Source organism: Pieris brassicae, chromosome 4 (assembly GCF_905147105.1).
Source record: "Pieris brassicae chromosome 4, ilPieBrab1.1, whole genome shotgun sequence".
Classification (NCBI taxonomy): domain Eukaryota; kingdom Metazoa; phylum Arthropoda; class Insecta; order Lepidoptera; family Pieridae; genus Pieris; species Pieris brassicae.
In genome coordinates this window covers 9,550,556-9,571,153 of record NC_059668.1, presented here as the reverse complement: position 1 = coordinate 9,571,153, position 20,598 = coordinate 9,550,556, and the positions used below count along the sequence as shown (strand labels likewise).

Genomic DNA, 20,598 nt, shown 5'->3' with positions numbered 1-20,598 from the left:
ATTTGCAGGAGCACTTGGCCAAAAAAGAGCACACAGATATCTAGGAATTAATGAGATGGTATATGATGCTTTTATTATCATTATTATCAGGCCCAGTGCAAGAAGGTGACTGTAAACAGAAACATAACACATACTCATTTAATATAACATATTTTTTATTTATATGCCTAATATAAAATACAACGTTTTGTGGGTCCAACACGATGTATCAGGAACCAGACCCGCAAAAATGTCCCACCAGTATAACTGGCGGAGAGTTTTTTCCAGTTCTTACGCCGCCCATTTGATTTGAGAACTGGTAATGTACAGATGCCTATGCATTTTTGTAAGTTGTAAGATGTAAAAAAATATATTTTTTTTAATATTGACGTTCATAAGTGCACAAAATTTGATTGAATAAAAGTAATTAATTACAATAACCTCAATTTATATTATTATTTTCCTATATTGCGGTTTAAATATTAACATAACTCCGAAATTGCTACAAAGAATGAACGATTGTAAATAATAATTACCGCTGACAACCCTAGCTAGCGATACACTGAACAAAAAGCCAGTTTTCACGGCATTGAGCATCGGATCGTGTTAGTGTGCGAACGCTTACCTTATCAGTTAAGAGTCTGAAATCTGTTTATTTCAGTGTTTAAAAATGGCGCAGAATAATCTAGAAGTCGGAATGAAGTGTATTAAATATATGTTGCTGTGTGTTACAGCTATATTTGTGGTAAGATTTGATTGTTTAGAAGAATATGCGTTTTAGTTTTATAAGGCTTTAGTAACCTTGAAGGTATTTGTGAAAAGTGAGACAAAAAATGAGAATTCTCGTTACATTTAGATACTGATGCGTAAGCTAATTATCGTTTAGAGATGTTCTTATTGTAATATAGTCATTCTATTAGATATATAGGTATCTTGGCCGTGATAAATCTTTTACGTGAACATAAGTTGTTTGTGAGTATGTTACATATGTTTTTCTTACGAAATTTTCCGTCTTCAGTGTGATTGCAATTTATGTCAATATTCCCGTAGTAATAAAGTTAATAATAATTACTTATTTCATATATAAGTATTGTAAATGTTTTAAAACTTATATGTACAATGTAGGTAACACGGAACTGGTTTTTATCAGTGACAGTTTTATTTGCAAGTACCGTCAAATCGTTATTCGTTTAATATTATTTTGATGATAAATGCAATTAAAAATTTGGGTCAATGATTAAAAGCTAGATAAATATTACATTAGATTTACAAGCTATTTTGACTATATATCATAATTTCACTAACGTTTCATATTTTGATTATGACCCGTTAATTGATTGATAATAATTCTTAGTGTTATCAGTCATATAAACTTCATACCAAGCAAAATTATACGAACTATTCAATTAAAATATTGGCATAAATGAATGAAATTCAAATGTGTTGGTAAAATGTGTATTTTAAGAAATAACATTTACAGTTTACTATTTTATTTGAAAACATCACTAATATAATATAGCTTTGTACGTTATGTTTATCGAACAAATTCTTATTCTAAGGATAATATAATTATTATTTCTTTACATATATATGAATATTTTATTTATAAAGAATCAATATATAATTACTCCCTGACCAAAGACGAGAAGAAATGGATTTGACTTTCAGGTGTTATACTTAGTACTATCTGTCATAAATCCTAGACTCAGATATCATATAGGCTTGAAACAATATGTAACTACTTTTGTTATATATAGATTTGATGTCACATGTTAACAGAACTTTTTCTTTCGTAGCAATTCTTATAAATCAGTGGCGCTACAACGTTTTACGTCTCAGATTTCTGTATCTCTTTCATGATCATTGGTCAATCTAATAGGCAAGGTGATCAGCCTCTTGTGCCTGACACATGCCGTCGACTTTTTGTATCTAAGGCTAGCCGTTTTCCTCGCTATGTTTCAGAATCTCAGCAATATCTCAAAAAAAAATAAGGAAATGACGTCAGATTTTTATCACCATTATCATACTCAGTTTGGTACTGCTAATAAGTTTCTTAAAACACAGTTCACACCTTTATAAAACTATTATTATTAACCACATGTTAAGTTTGCCTTTCTAAGGCAGTCTTTGCCGCGCATCACCACTATGTGGAACCAGCTACATACTAAAGTATTTCCGAACCAATTTGACAAATTTTAATAGAATTGTCTACTTATCTATGACGGTATCACTTATGTTCCCTGCCCGTTTCTGGTTCTATCATTATTATAATTTTTATTCCCACTGGGCCATTCCATGTAAGAGTCGTTGCAATCCAACCTATCCTACCTGCCAACTATCTATAGTCAAGCTCAAAATTATTATTTGTTGCAAGCGTAAATAAAAAGCGTGTTGCGTAAAGAGAAACGAAAAATTAAAACGGTAATTTCGTAGAATTGAGATGGGTCAAAAACATTTCTTGTTCAATGATTTTAACAAGCACTAAACCTCCTATCGTTTCGTCGTTACATTCTTGATTTAATTCGTCATATGATATAGCTACATATTTAAGTAATGAAGTCTAAAATAAGTTAAAACGGCGACTACAATTTAGGCAAAGACGGTCCCAACATTAATATTCCGTGTCCTGAACAATCAATATTTGCTTAAATAATAAAATATGCACCCTGTCACACGAAAGGTAGACCCTTTTTAACATGAAAAAGTAGAAATGTAACTGTAACGGAAAGTAATTTATTAAATTATAAATTCGTTCGCGTTTAATTTGTCAAAATAATAAATAAGAATACGGAAATTATAAGGTTTATTAATTAAGATTAATCAAGTAATGATTATTTAAATAATTAGGTAAATCATTTTCTGAACCGGTTAAATCTATTATGGTTTGTATTCAAATTGTAATAATGGAGTAATTTTTTTTGTAAAACAAATTATAGCGACATATTTAATTTTACATTTTTAATGAAACGAACCCAGTGAAATTTTTTTCTTATGCAAATATTTTCTTAAAATTCTTTGTGTCAAAACTTTTAATTGTAGCCAAAACAGTGAAGAAAGCACAGCCTAAATAACTGTAAAATATCAAAGCTGATTGTAGCACTGTTGACCAGTACTTACACCGTTTTTACCACACCTATATCGTTGTATGTAGACTGAACAATGTAAAATTCTACTAGTGTGGTGTAAAATCAATATATTAATACCGCAGTAACCACTGTCCTTGCGACTGTCTACAAGGTCAAATGTCACCTGTCACGATATGCTTTAATTATAGTCTAGATTAACTACTATGTTCGAGTTTAATTAAAAGGAAATATAACCTTTTTATAATATCAATCTTGCTCAATCAGATAGCGTCTTTTTCTTTAAATATAAACGCGAATTTATAACTTTATTTAGCTTTTTCTTTAGGCTAGTCTTTCTGCGATGTGTAAAACCCAAAATAGGTCTTGGCCTCAGATTTATATTTTATAGGCAAGTAGGGATCCGTTTGTGTCTGACAATGTCGCCGATTTTTGGCTTTAAGACATGCGGTTTCCTCACGATGTTTCACTGTAGAATCAACTGCTAATATCGCACATGGAAAGAAAATTCTCGTTATTCGAACCACTAGACAACAACTGCTCACCTGTAGCTTTGTAAATGAAAGAAAAAATTAACAGCTTTTTGTAAAGTCCTTTAAAAATTACCTATAAATCTGATATTTAGCGCCAAGCGGGTTGTAGCGCCACGGATTTATAGATATAACAATTATTACAATAGTTCAGTCATATGTAGTTGTTTGAGCTAGTTTAACATAATCTTTGTTTATGTAACATGTAAGGTTGTTAGAAATCATAATATAAGTTTATTAGACACGCATTGTGATTTGTGAAACAATTGCGAATTCCAGAATGACACGTTTCTCGTTTATTGAAACTCATTTTCCAACTTATAACGTTCTACATACTCTTTTTTACTTGAGAACAGGGCCGGATTTAGGGTGGGCACGCGGGGCTACAACCCCGGGCGCGGGGCCTCCACAATAAAAGGAAGTTTTTTCAAAGTCACAATAGAGACTTCGGAAAAAATGTTTCGAATTCCGACAAAAAAATATTGTAAACATATTTATTATTAGTTTTCTTCGCTGTTTTACCTTAACCTTTACCGTTGTACAAACATGATTATATCAGAAATCATAAATTTATATTTATATTTTTACATGTTTATTAAATACTGAAATACTATAAAAAACTTCTACACGGGTTTATAATAAATGATTGATAGAAAAACGCGACTGATTTTGTTTTTCATTGTATTTGGAAAATAATTAGGGGACAGGGGGGCTCCAGACCAGCCCTGCTTGAGGACTACTAGACACAGACTTCTTCTCCTTGATCGATACACTCAAAAATACAAAAAGAAATCAGTTTTTAAGGATTCTTAATTTACTCAAACACAACTTATAGTTCTAGCGATCCCGATACCAATAATGAATAATGCGCGATCTCAAACGCTACCTACGGATATAACTATAAGTTAATAGCAATCCCTTTACGAGCGGCTTCATCATTTGGCGTTTCGTAGAGATCTTCTACCGCATTTACGACGCAGAATGTTCAGAGGAGTTGTTTGGATGAATACCTGCAGCTGGAAATCATCGTCGTTGCATAACTAAGCGTAATTTAAGGCAGTTTTTGCATCACCACCATGTGGAACTAGCTATCCACTGAATTATTTCCGAACTAATTCGACTTAGGGTCTTTTAAGAAAAGAGCACACCAAATATTCTCCGGCAACGAGTGAGATTGTCCATGGGAGGGTGGTATCATCAGGTGCATCCCGTTTGCCACGTTCGATAAAAAAATACAAAACCTCTGTTATAAAAGTTAAACTAAATTGTTTCATTCCTCATTTTCAGCTGACATCAGCGCTGATAATCTCAGTGGGCACGACCATCTATGCAATTTACTACGATGTCGCGTTCTTTCTCTACGACCAGATGTTTTCACCGGCGACCTTCATCGTTGTTATTGGAATCATCATGCTGTTCGTGTCACTCTTCGGATGCATTGGTGCTTTGAAAGAGAGCACTTGCTTAGTCAATATTGTGAGTATTGTGCATTTAGTTAAAATTAAAAGAAAAACACATTTCAACGTCACATTTCACCTGCATATCAAATATATGAATATAGTATTTAAATAAATGAAAAATCAAATTCAAAAGATAATAAAAGAGACATTACGCTGTTATAATCATGACCGTGACTTAACTCACACAATGGTGCTTTAAAAACGTATAGGACTAACTTTTAATGACAACTATGTGAAACCATTTGCCCACTGAAGCATTTCTAGACCAATTTGACTTAGGAAAGAGCGTACTTCTAGAAAAGAGCGTACCAATTCATAAAAGGCCGGCATCTATTCGACAGCGGCATCGTTTAACATCAGGTGAGCGTCAAAACAAAAGATAATTTTTCTTGATTCTTCAAAAGAGGTTAATAAAATCAATGTGTACAACAGTAAAACTTTCTTATTTTTTTCTATATCAATAATGATTTGTTTTTAAATTGTAAATAAATATCTACAATGGTGATAACAACAGCAAAACTTTCTTATTTATATCAATAATGATTAAAAACATTAAAGATAAAAAAAAATCAATGGCGCAACATCCTTTTTAGGTCTGGGCCTCAGATTCTGTATGTGTTTCATGATCATTTGTTAATCTAATAGGCAAGGTGATCAGCCTCTTGTGCCTGACGCACGCCGTCGACTTTTTGGGTCTAAGACAAGCCGGTTTCCTCACGATGTTCCTTCACCGTTCGAGATAATGTTAAATGCGCACATAGAAAGAAAATCCATTGGTGCACAGCCAGGGATCGAACCTACGACCGAGAGTCGCATACTGAAGCCACTAGGCCAACACTGCACTTTTAAAGATAAAAGGTGAAATGAATATTTCAGATATTTTATGCATGAAACCAGCGTGTTATCAATAATGTATCAGACTTTTACGAACCAGGTGATAAGCGGCTAATGATAAGCGATAACGTTTGATTTATAGATACAGTGTTAATAATTTCTTTGTTATAAAATTGCTTTTTGATGTAAAGTCATATTAGTGTATCAGTTTTTAAAAATATATATGTAAATGATAACAATAATTTCAATAACATAGATAATTTTAACCTGAACATAAATAATATAGAATAACTTTAATGTCGCTTTTTACTGTGTAGCTTAAACGCTATGCCAGGAGAGCATACGTTTACGCACCAACATAAGTGAATGAGTATAGTAAAATAGCTTCACATCGTTATATATTTGCCATAATTTATAAAATTTATGTTCTAGTTCAGGATTTTTGGAATACCTTTTAAAAAAGTAGGCACAGTCAAAAGATTAAGGAATATAACTTGTGTTTTAAGTATCAGTTAACTACTTCTAAGCACAGTAAATAAAATTAATAAACAATTGTTTATGTTTTCACTGCGTGTTATATTCCAAAAAAAATGTGTAGGCTCGCTTTGGGAGTAAGATCAAAGAAGAGCAAGTCCTTAAATAAATCAAATTATGACATTAAAGCTTGCCCATAAGCCATAATATTAATAAAAATAATACCTAATAGCAATAGTATGTTATTATTATGCTGAATTCAGTTGGTCTGTCGGACACTGCTACTGGGGTGCTATATTCATAATTATAAGTAAGGTCAATTCTTGAAACCAGCTTCGTCATATAGTCCCCTCATGAAAGATATTATGGGGAAATGATTGAAAAGGTGCAAAAGAAGTTCCTTAGAAATTTGTATAAAAAAAGGTATAAGATTTTTCCTTACTCAACTAAGTTCTTGATGGGGTTATAATTCATTAGAGCACCGTAGGGTTTCAGCTGTAATCAAATTTGCTTTAAGCATATTTAAAAACGACATATATACTTATGACATGCATACATACTTTTTGCTTTACATTTGGGTCGCACTGTCCAGCGTCAGCAAGCTCCCCGAGTCCTCTCGCTCTTTAATGGCTTTCTCGGCACTTTGCCGGAGAGTCACTTATTTGTGAAGCTTATGGATAAAAGTAGATAGCAGGAGGGTTTCCGTCAATTTTATTAAATAACTTAATTGTATAATATTTAGTTTAATATTATTATTATATTAATTACAATTTTAAATTAATAATTTCCGGTCTGGATAAATTAACTCAAATGACACTTTCAGTTCGCGGTGATATTAAGTTTGGTGCTGGTGCTGGAGGTGGCAGCAGCCATCGCCGCCTACACCCTTCGTGGTCAGGTGGCGCGAATGCTGGATGAGAACCTCAGATCCAGTCTGCCATACTACTACACTTACCCAGATGTCACCAAAAGTTACGACTTTATTCAGAACAGAGTGAGTTAAAGATAGAATGTCAGTTGTCTTCGTTAGATAATAATTAGATAAGATATAATCTATGGTTAAAATATTAACTTTTCTAAATACATCCTATTTTATGTATTTCATAAGTAACTGCTAGCCCATGTGTATAACATGACAACCAACACTTAAATACGCCAAAGATTTCATTATATTCTAGATGTTGCCTGTGTCAATTGTATGAAATCAGAAACACGTATTTTTAATTTCGGCAAACGATTGTGTCGATACATATACAACGAAGAAGTTGAAGAAACGATTGTGATGGAGTTGCATGATAGCGCTGGGCCTTCTGAAGTTCTCATTTTATTTTCAGACATGTATATCTATTCTATAACATTCTTAAATAGCTGATTGTCCACCTTGTAACATGTGTTTCACTTGATTCTATATAGTGCTTGTAAATGTTCCAGCTCAACTGCTGCGGTGTCGACTCATACCTTGACTGGGGCGAAGTAATAAGCGATAAATCTCACGAAGGGATAGCCGTAGCAAACATCACCGTACCATTCAGTTGCTGTGCCGAAACGCGCACCCAGTACGTCAATGAAATGGAAGTTGAAGAATGCGAAAAATTATACGCAAACGGATGCCTGCCCAGAATAACATACTTGGTCTACCAAAGCGCTGGATTGCTAGGAGCCGGAGCCATGACTATTGCTTTCATACAGGTATTGTTCCCGGCTTATAAGTTGGTAACGGTCACATCTTTTGCCCATTTTTGGTGTTCGCTTATTGCTGGTAAAATACCAATATGCAGTGCCAAGTGATATAGAACATTATTGAAATCGGATCACTCGGTAGCTCGTTTATCAAACTAATTAATTATTCAAAAATAAAAACAAAAGTGCAATTAATGTTATCAGTTAAATAAATAATTAGTACGTTATTAGAGCTGTCGTATCGTTTTCGTGAAGGAAATTACTCATGAAAAAAAGATATTGGTAAGGTCACTAGCTCGATGCAAGGTCAACCATTGCTTTTCTATGGCTTTTCCTTTATAATACTATATAATACTTTATTTCGCAACCTAGCTAAGCGTTTTTTTTATAAATTAGTTTATTAATGAATCGGGAGAAATAAAAACTGACGACGTATTTCCCTAAAGTATTACCGAAACAATTCGACTTAGGGTCCTTCAAGAAAAGAGCGTACCAATTCTTAAAATGCCGTCAACGAACAAGCCCTTTGGCATTGAGATTGTCGATCACCTAATATCAGGTGAGCCAACTGCCCGTTTGCCCCATGTTCTACAAAAAAGTATAAGTGACATTAAATTAAAAATGACGTAACATCACGTCTATGGTTGATAAATAAACGCATATCGTCATAATGTCTGTTAATATTTGAAGAATATTATGGCTTTAAGCGACTAGCAACCCTAAGATCGTGCGATGTTGTAAACTAATGGACTCTTTGCTATGCATTTATTTGCTCACTCAGAGAATGAACCTTCAGGAAGCTGTCTAAGACTCAAATATTTACGAAATGTATCACTGTAGGCACCTAGTTGTTTGTAAAAGAAATTGATGGCTCAATTTAAAGAAGAGTCTCATACTGTTGTAATGCCAATCAATTCTTATTACACATATATTGTAAGCATTGTTTTTACAGATTATTGGCATCGTATTTTCCTTCTCCCTGGCCACTTCCATTCGCAAGGCAAAATCTGAACGTGAACGCAGACGCTGGGAGATTCAAGAACGGATGATTAACGCTTACACTTCTCTGAGTCCTGACACAGAAAAGAAGCCAGTCGTCTATGTCCCATTCCATGGACAAACTGTTGCTTAGTTCTATGATTTATGCATACCTACCATTCTCTATGGAAAAAGTGTAGAAATAATGATAATAATCTATTTTGGTATTAAGTATCATCTTCACCTTAAATTAGTAGCCAATGTATAATGCATTACTGTAACAAAATTATCAAGGTTTTATCGATAGATTCGCAACTTCTGGTATATAGTATTCATCTCCAGATATTAATCTAATTTTAATTTTAAAAAATGTTTATTTCTATGGATTTCTTATAGATTTGGTAGGTATATAGACAATATCGCAGAGATAAGTAATAGTTTAAGGAAATCCCAAAGATCGGAGTAAACATTATTTTCATATTAGCTATACTTTTTAATTGGGATGTCACGGTTTTGTATCGTATCAGAGATGGAATGGTCAGGAATCTGTTTATGCTGATTTTAAAGTATTTTTAAGTGATTTTAAAGTTCAATCTCCTTTAGTAAAAGGTTTCTTTTACCGTATTAAATGAGAGAGATCAAAACAGAACATAAATTTTTGTAAACATTATCGATTGTTAACAAGACTCAGTTGCAAAGCTCCGTGACATCCCTAAACTATTGTATATAATAAATCGAATCGTACCTACATTTGAATTATATTTTATTATTAATAAAGACGATAAACTTTTATAGACAAGAGTTTTATTAAAGTAACTCACGATCACATATTTAACCTTAATTTAGAAAACCACTAAAAATCCTTTACGAGCGGTAGGAACGGAGAATATTTCCGGAGTAGTTGTCACCCAGGCCCGGTGGAAGTTGCCAACTTTAAATTAGTAAAGTTCCTTTTTATGGGTGATTTCGATACTCCCCTGCTCTCTGCCTCTCGGTCACATATCTGCCTGATTACGTGCCTGATAGTGCGTGCCATTTATTCAAAGTAAATATGCCTAACGTTATAAAATATGTATAGTCAAAATCAGTGCATAATAACTAACGGCTACAGCTTATTCTATGATCATGCAGCCTCCTTTCCAATCTTCCATCAACTGTTGATTACCCTACTAGATAGTAGTAGATAGGAGTAGAAACCAGATGGTTTGCCTGTCTCTCTTTTGTTTTCTATTTCGTGGGAATCGTAACAATTCTGTTTCTTGCTTGTTATCTTTCATCATATGTAGAGATGGATCCAATCAAATGTTATTTTTATGCGATTAATAAAATAATTAGTGATGAATTAGCATAGATTTCATGCCGCTAAATAAATGCAATTAAATTTAATTTCGACCTAGGTTTGTATCGAGTTTGTGTATCTTTGATCTTTTGTGTTTTATTTTTAATTTTGACGTTATCGTATTGGACTATTACTGTAATGATTGTAGCACTTGGGAAACCTAAATTCACTAAAAGGTCGAATATCGAAATATATTTCCTTATATCGTATATTGTAACTCCAGTACAACAAAACAAAAATATTAATATCAAAGCAAAAATTCAATTTTATTATATTCAAATTAAACGACATTTTGTTTTCAAATATTCCAATGGTTTCTATATAACTTTATTCATAACAAACAAATATAACGTACAGTATTTATAAAAATTAATAAAATAATAAAAATAAAATTAAAAAGTTTGGTCCCTGTGACAGTGTACCTTTAACGTTGGCGGTATTTCCTCGCTGTATTGCGATACTTATTTGTTGAGCAAGAAAAGCACCAGCTCTGGGGTCACCGGTACCTTGTGCCAGGCGCCAACTAACTCTTTAAGCAGCGCATATGCACTTAAATTCCACGGCCCAAGAGTCTCTACACCAAAGGGAACAAATCTAGGTACCGATTTGAATGATTTTATTTATTTATTCATTAAGGAAACGAAACAGATACATCTCTAAAAGTATAAAACAAAAAAAAAATAAACATAAAATTAGGACATTGGATGTATCCACAAATAGTTTCTCTGATTAAAAATAAGATATAAAACAAAACAAAACATGACAGCAGAATGTTATTTTAGACAATACAATACAAAGCTTATAAATCAGGAGAACGACAAACATACTAGTAGGCATAATAAACAAGAAAGATACAAGGTTTAGGACTTTAATGGTTGTTTTAACCTATTCTTAAATGAAGCAGTAGAGGAGTGCGAAAAAAGATCGATATTAGTAGCAGAATCGAAAGTAGAACACATCCTGTGAAGGCGCTCACGGAACACAATGTTGGTTCTGGGAGTCGGAAGATTAAAGGTTCTGTGCGAGCGTAGAGATCAGGCAGGAATATTGAATCTTATGAGTTCGAGAAGATTTGAACAAGTTAGTTCATGTACGTATATTTTTCTTATAGTGTCACAATCTATCAAACTACGCCTAGTACTCAAAGAAAGTAATTTATTTTTTAAAAGTTCATTGTACACTACTACTACCCTACCACCGTTTATGCGACAATTTAAAATACGTAAAAATTTCTTTTGTACAGCCTCCACTTGTGTGAAATATATAGCGTAGTCCAATCTGGAATCCCTTCCAGATTGGACTAGCGTATTCCAACTGAGACTGCACAAGCGTCTTATCGAGGTGAATATATGTGGTTTTGTCTTTGAAAAGTTTGGTGACATGCGTTATGAAACCCTACATACTAGGCTTTATTAATAATCAAGCCTATGTGTTTATCTAGGGATAATTTGGAGTCAAGAAGGACCCCAAGATCCCACACGTTCAAGGGAATGGTTTAGATTCACAAATCAGTCTGGCAGATGGAGCTGCAGTCGGTATCTAAGTTATTTATCTATACAGCACAAAAACAGCTGGTATATATATATAAATCAGTGTTTGTGTTCGTTATTAAACTCCTAAATCTGGATCCGCTAGTCTTAATATAATAATTTGTGTGTAACTTTGCAAACCATGTAAAGCTCAACAATTATACATAATACTAGCTGCCCCCGCGAACTTCGTTTCTCCTTAATGTGTTTTTAGTTAGCCTTAATACCGTGACACGAAAGAATAATTTCACTGTATTATCGTCACTATAATTTGAATTTGATTTTCACTTCGGTCTAAGTACCACGTGGTTGGCTATGCTAACAACAAAAATTAAAAAAAGTTTAAATAATTGAATTTCACGGTATTACGTTTACTAAAAAATAAATTTAATTTGTACTTTAGCCTCAATAACACGTGGTAATCATGATATTGAATTGTAGTTTATATGACACGTTTGTCGGTTTATCATAGCAGTGCCATCTATTGATTACTTACTCAATCCAGTCGAAAAGTATCGACATCTGTTAGAATCTTTTGGAGTTAACAGATAATTGTGACTGTTAATTAATTATAGACAAATAATTTGCAATAAAATAAAATAGCGACTATAATTAAAGATCTAAGCTATCCTATCTCTTAAGTTGGACCAGACTGCTCACGGTGTGCCAATTTAATTTAAAATCGGTTAAGTAGTTTAGGAGTCAATCACGGACAAACATCGTGACAGAAGACTTATATATATTAAGATTAAGAGGAATAATTACTGAAAAAATCTACTATTATTATCTTTGAATAACATAGGCTGTATTTCCAAACTATTGTAAAAAAATAAAAATCCTAGTTAAATATTGTCAAAACATAACGTATTTGTCTCAATAACCCTTGGCCATTTAGTAATAGATTTTTTGAAGGAAATATGGAAGGGATTTCCGTAATTGGTGTCAAGTCGAACATGACTTATTTGCATGTCGCTCCATTTAAACATAATTCTAGATAAAGCTGATAAGCAGGTATCAGAGATAAGGCATGTCGCATTATCTAAGAACTTTGGTACGCGATACAAAATTGTTTTTGGATATAAATTATAAGTATTATCAATTATTAGTGATTATTTTTCATCATGCCAACAGAGTCGTGAGAAATGGTCAAAATGCCGAATGAGAGTCACGAGATGAGAAAAAAAAAGAAGTGGACAGGTCAGGCGATGGAGGCTCTGGAAACCATGAGGGGCACTGTGTAGAGTTGCCCGGGATACAATTAAATCGAGAGTGCTTGAAGAGGCCTATGTGTACCAGGACTTTTGTACGTACTTTGTAAAAAATCAGGGTCATACATGGGCGACGCACACGCGACTCGCGAATTAGTGACGGGGAATTCCCCGTTTCGTTCGATAGTCGGCCATCGTACACGAGTTGATAGATCTCAGGGATTCCAACATTATCTTTTTTTTAAATATCAGATATAGTTTTTTTTTATTTAAAAATAACGTCTTTTGTTCAGCGAGGGACCCTTTATATCCACTGGCAATAAACTTTTCGCCACTCTTTTTAAACGCCAAGTTTTGTTTTGTTTTACACAACGTTTGTACACGTTTGTAAGTAATGAATAATAATGAAATAAATTAAAAACAAAGAATTGTCTCAGATTGTCAAAGATCCTCTATCAGCAGGAGGCATGGTGAAATAGGAGCACGCACTTACATTCTCGTGGGAACAACACGCATATATCGATAGTCGAAATAACTAACATCACCGCATACACGAATTCAAGTACGAACAGACACCACAAGTAGCACCCGTTCACGAGTATGACGCAAGGCCAGCCATCGGGTCCCCTCGCTATATTTTGGGGAGAGAGACAACCCGGCAAGGATGTCGCCACAAGCAATGACATTTAAGCGAGCATGACGATCGTGGATGTTGACGATCGCCAGAGTCTGTAAATGAAGCCGAGCCATTCGCTTAACCTCTTTATACTGGAGCAATTCATATCCAAGCACTAGGATCGTTTAAAAATTCATTTATATTATAATAGGCCTTAGCAAGCAGTTTTACTTTAATGTACGATTTAAATTTATTTATTGACGACACTTGTATCTCACTAGGGATTTTGTTAAAAAAACGTATACAATTGACTTGGAAAGAATTACTCGTTTTGAGCAGCCTTGTAGTTGGTGTATTTATTGTGCAAACGTCTCAAAAGGCATTTAAATATTAATAGCCTTCACGTCACTAATTGACAGTATGTCGTCACATTTTCAAGTTCTAAGGCTAAACGCGACTAGTCATTGAAAACTGACAAAATCAAGATGGTTTCCTGTGTCAGTTATGCTAATGAATACACAACTAATTTACGTCTTAGTTTCTTATGCTCGATCGTACGAGGACGTGTTGCTTAAAATAACAACATTAGCATTTACACCGAAACATATCTATCAATCATGTTATCTTTGATATAAAATCATTCGTGATACAGTGAGGATATAAGTCGAACGTGCTTATAAGAAAAACCGTGAAAATGACGCTTAACGCAAACACGCAGAAAATTCACTTCAAAACTGAGTCGGAATACACAATGAAGTCTATAAGGTTCCTGCTTTTAACTATAACAACTATGTTTATTGTAAGTATTATTTAATATATATATATATATATTACCTTTGTTTGGTATTATCGTATCAGCAAATTCGAACACGGCGTTTATCTTTATTTAAAATTATTTATTATTATTTAAACTAGCCTCTTACGTAGGAGACTAACACAACTTACACTTATATTCACTTGTTTAATTATTGCTACACCGTTTTAATATCTAAGAAAGAGACGAAAAAGTACTTCAAATGATTCTTACGACATTGAAGGGACTTACTCCGATGGTATGATTGTCTGATCTGACCTAACGAGAGCAGGAACTTACATCCAGATCCAAGGGAACACCTTTAACTTCCTAACTATTAAACTTAATAATTATATTATACAGCAAATATTACGTTCCGCCTAAGAAATTTTCTGTTGAGATAGGATTATATAGTTGTATTACGTGACTAAGGAAAAAATAAATCCTCTCAGTAAAGTTTTTGCGTAGTGAGTAAGTGTTTAGTATTAGTCGCAGCCCTAAGGCCGTGTGTTCGATCGCTGCCTGTGCACCAGTATTAGGGTTAGTTTGCAGATAACGGCGCAATTAACACTGATTCGTACTATGAAGTGTAACATCGTTACGAAATTGAGATGGTTGGCTTGACAAGGCTGATGCGGTTGAATTTTCTCTTCTTGTTTATAAGCTTGTAACGTCAATTTATAATTTTCACGTCAAATTATAACGATAACTAGAATATAGTCAATAAAAACCATTAAATGGCAAAGATGTTATGTCACAACTGTAACTTCTGAATTATTTACTAAATTAATAGCACGATCTCGAAGCCTTTCGAAATATTATAAACTTGAAATTTAAGACTTGTACAAAAGTAGTGTTGGACAAAATCCTAAGGTTGGCGCAACCTCACCACTCTCACCATAGATAATGGAATTACATAAAGGTTCTATACCTTATACAAAAGTTGGACTAATGTACCTGCATAAACATTAATTAATCCAAATATTGCATTCCGACATTTATTACATTTCATCTTTAATCACTTTCGTAAAAATGACTAACGTTTCATAACTTTACACATTCACCAACAATCTTAAACAACATCTTGTTAACCTGGCCTATGGCGAAACAAAATATTTTGATTGCGCAACAATAATTTAGAAATTATTATTAATATCATGTTAAAAGGAAGACACTGGCTGCCTACTACACAGGGAATGACAGGGGCTAGTGCACTTTCTTTTTACCTAAATATCCATTTTATTGTATCATACAATCGTGAACTATTTTTCGTACCCGTTGAGAAGAGAAAACTGGGAAGAAGTTCAATGTGTACTCTTAAATTTCTATTTACAGATATTTCATGTGTATTTATATATATTTGCTTATAAAAGTATGTTACATAGGTTATTGTATATAAGTAGTTATACTTTTTAAATATGTTTATTTTTTCCTTATCATCGTTGGGTCGCTTTGTAGAAAGTCCGCCCAATTCTGTTTCACATACTAATTGTTATTCAACTTGTATTGTAAATGATATTGTAAATAAAATTAAAACAAATTTAATAAACTATTTTCGAACAAGATATCGAAATGAAATTACGAACCTCAATTTATAATATTATATTACAGATTATTGCTGGTCTTATGGTCGTGCTGGGAATATCTGTATATACGCACTACCACAATTTCTCCTTCTTTTACGAGGCAGCTAAAAGCGGCCGGTTCATAACTCCGTCTCTACTGTGCGTCCTATTCGGCATGGGACTCTTTATAGTAACGCTATTTGGATTCTTCGGTAGTCTCAAACAGAGCACGTGTTTGGTAAACATGGTATGTATGTTATTATATGCTTTATTAATTGATTATTTCACCATGCCCACTGCTGATAGAGGACAAATCTTTGTTTTTTATTATTTTTAAGTATTCACGTAAGATGTCATGTGGAACATGGTGTGATTGTTGCAGCTCCTTACAAACATTTTGTATAGCAAAAAACTTGGCGATTAAAAAGGCGGAGTGTTTATTGCCATTGTCCGTTCTACGCCCCTGATTTGAGAACTGGCAGTAAATGTAAAATTAGAAGCATTTAATACGTTACTTGTGTAATGTGTAGTGTACATTGTGTTACCTATATGAATAAATTATTTTGAATTTGAATTGGGATGTAGGATGAATAAATATCTATAAATCGTTTCTGTGACCAAATGAAGTACCTTTATTTAGGCACACACTGCGCGTCCGAACAATATATAATGGTAATCCGTACATAAATCGTTCCATGTGTCTAAGAAAAATCATAATTTTGCCTTTGTGATGATTGATATTTAATAACAACACAAATATATACACATACGTAATATAGTAGTAGTCGTATTTATGAAGAAAAGTGCAATGTAAAATACTAAAATGTGGTATTTTTAAGGATTATGATGTTTATATGTGGCTACATCAATGCCGACTACATACCGAAATTACAAAAAAACATTTTAGCATATATTCATATTTCTGCAACAGTATATGGCTCATTAATTTGTCTACATACATGAACTTGCCTTGTACATATAACCAAAATAAACAGTAACAAATAAAAACGAATATAGTGCTACTCTAACCAATCGTGACAAAATTCACGTAGCATAAAAAAGTGACGCACTTAGGCCGTAAAGTGAGACAGCAATAATATGCCTGAGTAATATTGTAGATTTTTCGATAGCAATGTGATCGTTCCGGCCATACGACTGGGCCACTAAACATTCATGAGCAGTGTTGGCCGAGTGGCTTCAGCGTGCGGCGCTCATCCCTGAGGTCGTAGGTTCGATCCCCGGCTGTGCACCAATGAATTTTCTTTTCTATGTTGTTATTTAACATTAGCTCGAACGGTGAAGGAAAACATCGTGAGGAAACCGACTTGCCAAAAAAGTCGTCGGCGTGCGTCAGGCACAGAAGGCTGATCACCTACTTGCCTATTCAATTTACAAATGATCACGAAACAGATACATAAATCTGAGGCCCAGACCTAAAAAAGGTTGAAGCACCATTGATTTTTTTTTAAACATTCATTGGACATACAAAAATATTTGGCATTATATCCCAGCCATACAAAAAATATGGCTGAGTATTGCATAGTCTAGACGTAAAAGCTGGCTGATGCCAGCTAGGATGTATGTTGTTAGGATGTTTAGTGTCAGTTCAGCTATACATTTTCGTTAAAAAATGGCCCGTCTAGGAGCCTCTTAACACGTGGAGTATATTTATAGGTATACTATATGAACATAAATTGTGTTATTTACATTCCATTGTTAGTAATAGAACAGACATTAGAGAATTACGCGCAAGTTATAAAGCCACTTGCTTTTAAAATCCGAAGCATAATTACGTACTAAAGTAGTCTAGGATTCTTTACTAAAATTTGTGTTTTGGAATTACGAGTTAATTCAACTGCTGTATAATAATACGAACACGACTATTTATTTGTCCAAGGCTACTTTCTCTTCGACCTGAAAATATATTTTTAAATAAAAACATTTGAAAGTAAACTTTAAAAATTATGTCGTCGTTTTAACTGTTAAACTGTAGTTTATTGCTGTCATCATTTTAGTTAGGTACATATAATCTGAAGCGTATTTATAAATTTTCAAGGTATAGGCTGTGAAATTTTTACTTGGATAACAATTTCGTTGCACGTAAAGAAAAAAATTGTTTTGATTTTGAGCACTATATACACAATCCAGTTCGCAGCCTCCCATGTAGTAGTACTAACACGTATAGGTTGATACGAGGAAGAGGGAATTACACTTTCTGCAATTTCGCTCTTTTAACTCATGCACAGTGTGAGCTGAGGGCGCAAAGGTCGATTGCAGACTTCTGATATGTAAAACATCAAAAAACCCCCATGCAAGAATCTTTTTGATTTTTATTAGGTAGCAAAAAAAAAATCGAATTCGAATTTCAAATTTGCCACCCTAAAAATCTGCCGCCCTAGTATCAAGGATACTCAGCCTGCTAAATCCCTTACTTCATGTAATACAAGTATGTATGTATGTAGATTATAGAACGAAACAGTAAATCTTTTCAGTTGTCTAATCTAATTGGCTTTGTAGAATAACGAAACAGCAGAAATCTGCCTATCTGATTGTTTTTGATCTCAGACTGCCGGTTTTACTATGTTAATATAAAATTTGAACGCGTTCTATCAGCTTATACTTTTAAATCTTTACCATTTTTCAGTACGCATTTTTCCTGTGCATTATGGTGATTTTGAAGATCGTGGTTGTCATTTTGTCATTCACCATCAGCACAAATCAACTGCTTAGTTACGTCCGGGTGCCCGTTGAACAATACGTGGAAGACTCCGAAATAAGTGTCGAATTGGACGCTTTGCAAAAATCGGTAAGTATTAAGATACTTCAAATTGGATACTAATAATACGTTCTATGATCAGATTCGTATTTCCACAGTTGATATTAATTTTGCGACAATCTTAAAAAAAATTTTTTGCTGTGGAGATGTGAGCTATCAAAATTGTGCAATAAACGTTCAAAATAGTTCGCATCCTCCAACCAGTACTAGAAATCTCATCTATGGGTTAACAGGGGGAAGAGAGAAGCAGGAAATACATTTTACAGTCTCGCTTTTTCCACTCATGCACTTTGCATGGGCGTAGACGTCGATTACTGGTTGGGGGACGAATGAGAGTTGTATAGGATGTAGTTGTAGTATGAAAGTTTGCTACTCCAAATATACACAATGACAAATGAGAGGGAAAAGTCATCGGCAAATTTTGTTGCAGACAACAGTTCTATCTAATGCCGCCCCAAAAATCTGCCGTCCTAGACTCTAACCTACTCAGTCTGCTAGTAAATCTCCACTGTTTAGACGTGTCACACCGCTATTAGTTTTTGAAAAGTTACATTCATCTAAAGATGTATTGACAGAATGTAAATTTCCACCCGTATCACCTCGACGTCCGCCGTTCCACGACTGAGCGTTTTTCAAGGCAATTTTTGCCGCGCACCACCGCTATGTGGAACCAGCTGCCGACTGAAGTATTTCCGAACCAATTCGACTTAGGGGTTTGCCCCGTTATATATAAAAAAAAAAACTTTTCAAGATCACCTTTTTTTCTTTTGAAAACTTTCCTGGCGATGATTAGACTGAAAAGAATGTTATTTTTAGCGAAAACATTACAGGCAACTTTTGTTTCAGCTCAACTGTTGTGGCAGTACGTCTTACAAAGATTACGCTGGGATGAACTTCACCAGTTATCACGATACAATAGTTATCAGAACCGACACGGATACAGTAGTGGTCCCAACATCATGTTGCGCAAAGAGAGGTGACGTATACTGCACCAGAATAAGAAGTACTGGTTGCCAAAACGCGTTAGTCAATATGCTCGTGCAAAACTCCAGTGTGATCGGCATTCTCGGAGTTTCTGTAACGTTTATTCAGGTATATACTAGAAATAATTTTTAATATTCTTGATTACGCAACAAATTTTTGCTATTTTTATAGCATCAGAACCTACAAACATTTTGTAAAACAAAGAACTTGGCAATTCAAAGATGCCAGAAAGTGAATATTTTTGGTCCATTTTACGCTATTGGTTTTTGAACTCATAGTAAATTTAAACTTAGAAGGATATAATTTTGATTTTAGATGTTAATAAATAAAATTGTGCACGAGTTATTAAGTTAAGTGAAGCTACTAACTTCTTGAAATGTCAATTTATCCTTAAAGAACTTATTTAGCTTAAAATCAATTGTTTACCAAACAACAGATATATATATATATAACAAATTTATTTGTTTCAGATTCTCGGGATAATATTTGCCTTGTTGCTGGCAAAGTGCATTCGTAAGATGAAAAGCGAAAAGGCACTAATGCAATGGAAAATAAGAGAACAAATGATTCTGGCTCAAAAATCTGAATCTGTGGATAACACTGTCTATATTGGTCATACAGAATCAAGCCATGCCTAATATGTATAGAATATATTTTTTATGACCTTTTAATTTAAGTCAGGTTAAAAAAACCATGTAATTTGTGTATTTTTTTAACAATTGCCAATATTATTTTAACCACAGATTAAAAGCAATTAATTAGATTTAAAA

General features: G+C 33.8%; 2 protein-coding genes across 2 annotated transcripts; both read left to right on the top strand.

Moving 5' to 3' along the window:
* Nucleotides 1-567: 567 nt before the first annotated feature.
* LOC123708595 (CD63 antigen-like) lies at nt 568-9,810 on the top strand. The gene is made up of 5 exons (XM_045659385.1): nt 568-724; nt 4,880-5,068; nt 7,184-7,354; nt 7,792-8,049; nt 8,993-9,810. Exons 1-5 carry the CDS (start codon nt 650-652, stop codon nt 9,170-9,172), a joined length of 873 nt encoding a protein of 290 aa, XP_045515341.1. The 5' UTR covers nt 568-649; the 3' UTR covers nt 9,173-9,810.
* A 4,428-nt stretch (nt 9,811-14,238) lies between these two features.
* LOC123709080 (CD63 antigen-like) lies at nt 14,239-20,573 on the top strand. The gene is made up of 5 exons (XM_045660189.1): nt 14,239-14,509; nt 16,115-16,315; nt 18,713-18,874; nt 19,691-19,936; nt 20,299-20,573. The coding sequence occupies exons 1-5, from the start codon at nt 14,405-14,407 to the stop codon at nt 20,464-20,466; spliced, it is 882 nt and encodes a 293-aa protein (XP_045516145.1). The 5' UTR covers nt 14,239-14,404; the 3' UTR covers nt 20,467-20,573.
* The last annotated feature ends 25 nt before the right edge of the window (nt 20,574-20,598 follow it).

What these genes read in the sequence shown, in the direction of transcription:
- LOC123708595 (XM_045659385.1), top strand. Translation starts at nt 650, where the DNA reads ATGGCGCAGAATAATCTAGAAGTCGGAATGAAGTGTATTAAATATATG. An exon ending in GTGTTACAGCTATATTTGTG is followed by an intron (nt 725 to 4,879) that starts GTAAGATTTGAT and finishes CCTCATTTTCAG; the next exon opens with CTGACATCAGCGCTGATAAT. An exon ending in ACGACTTTATTCAGAACAGA is followed by an intron (nt 7,355 to 7,791) that starts GTGAGTTAAAGA and finishes TAAATGTTCCAG; the next exon opens with CTCAACTGCTGCGGTGTCGA.
- LOC123709080 (XM_045660189.1), top strand. Translation starts at nt 14,405, where the DNA reads ATGACGCTTAACGCAAACACGCAGAAAATTCACTTCAAAACTGAGTCG. An exon ending in CTATAACAACTATGTTTATT is followed by an intron (nt 14,510 to 16,114) that starts GTAAGTATTATT and finishes ATTATATTACAG; the next exon opens with ATTATTGCTGGTCTTATGGT. An exon ending in TTTCTGTAACGTTTATTCAG is followed by an intron (nt 19,937 to 20,298) that starts GTATATACTAGA and finishes TATTTGTTTCAG; the next exon opens with ATTCTCGGGATAATATTTGC.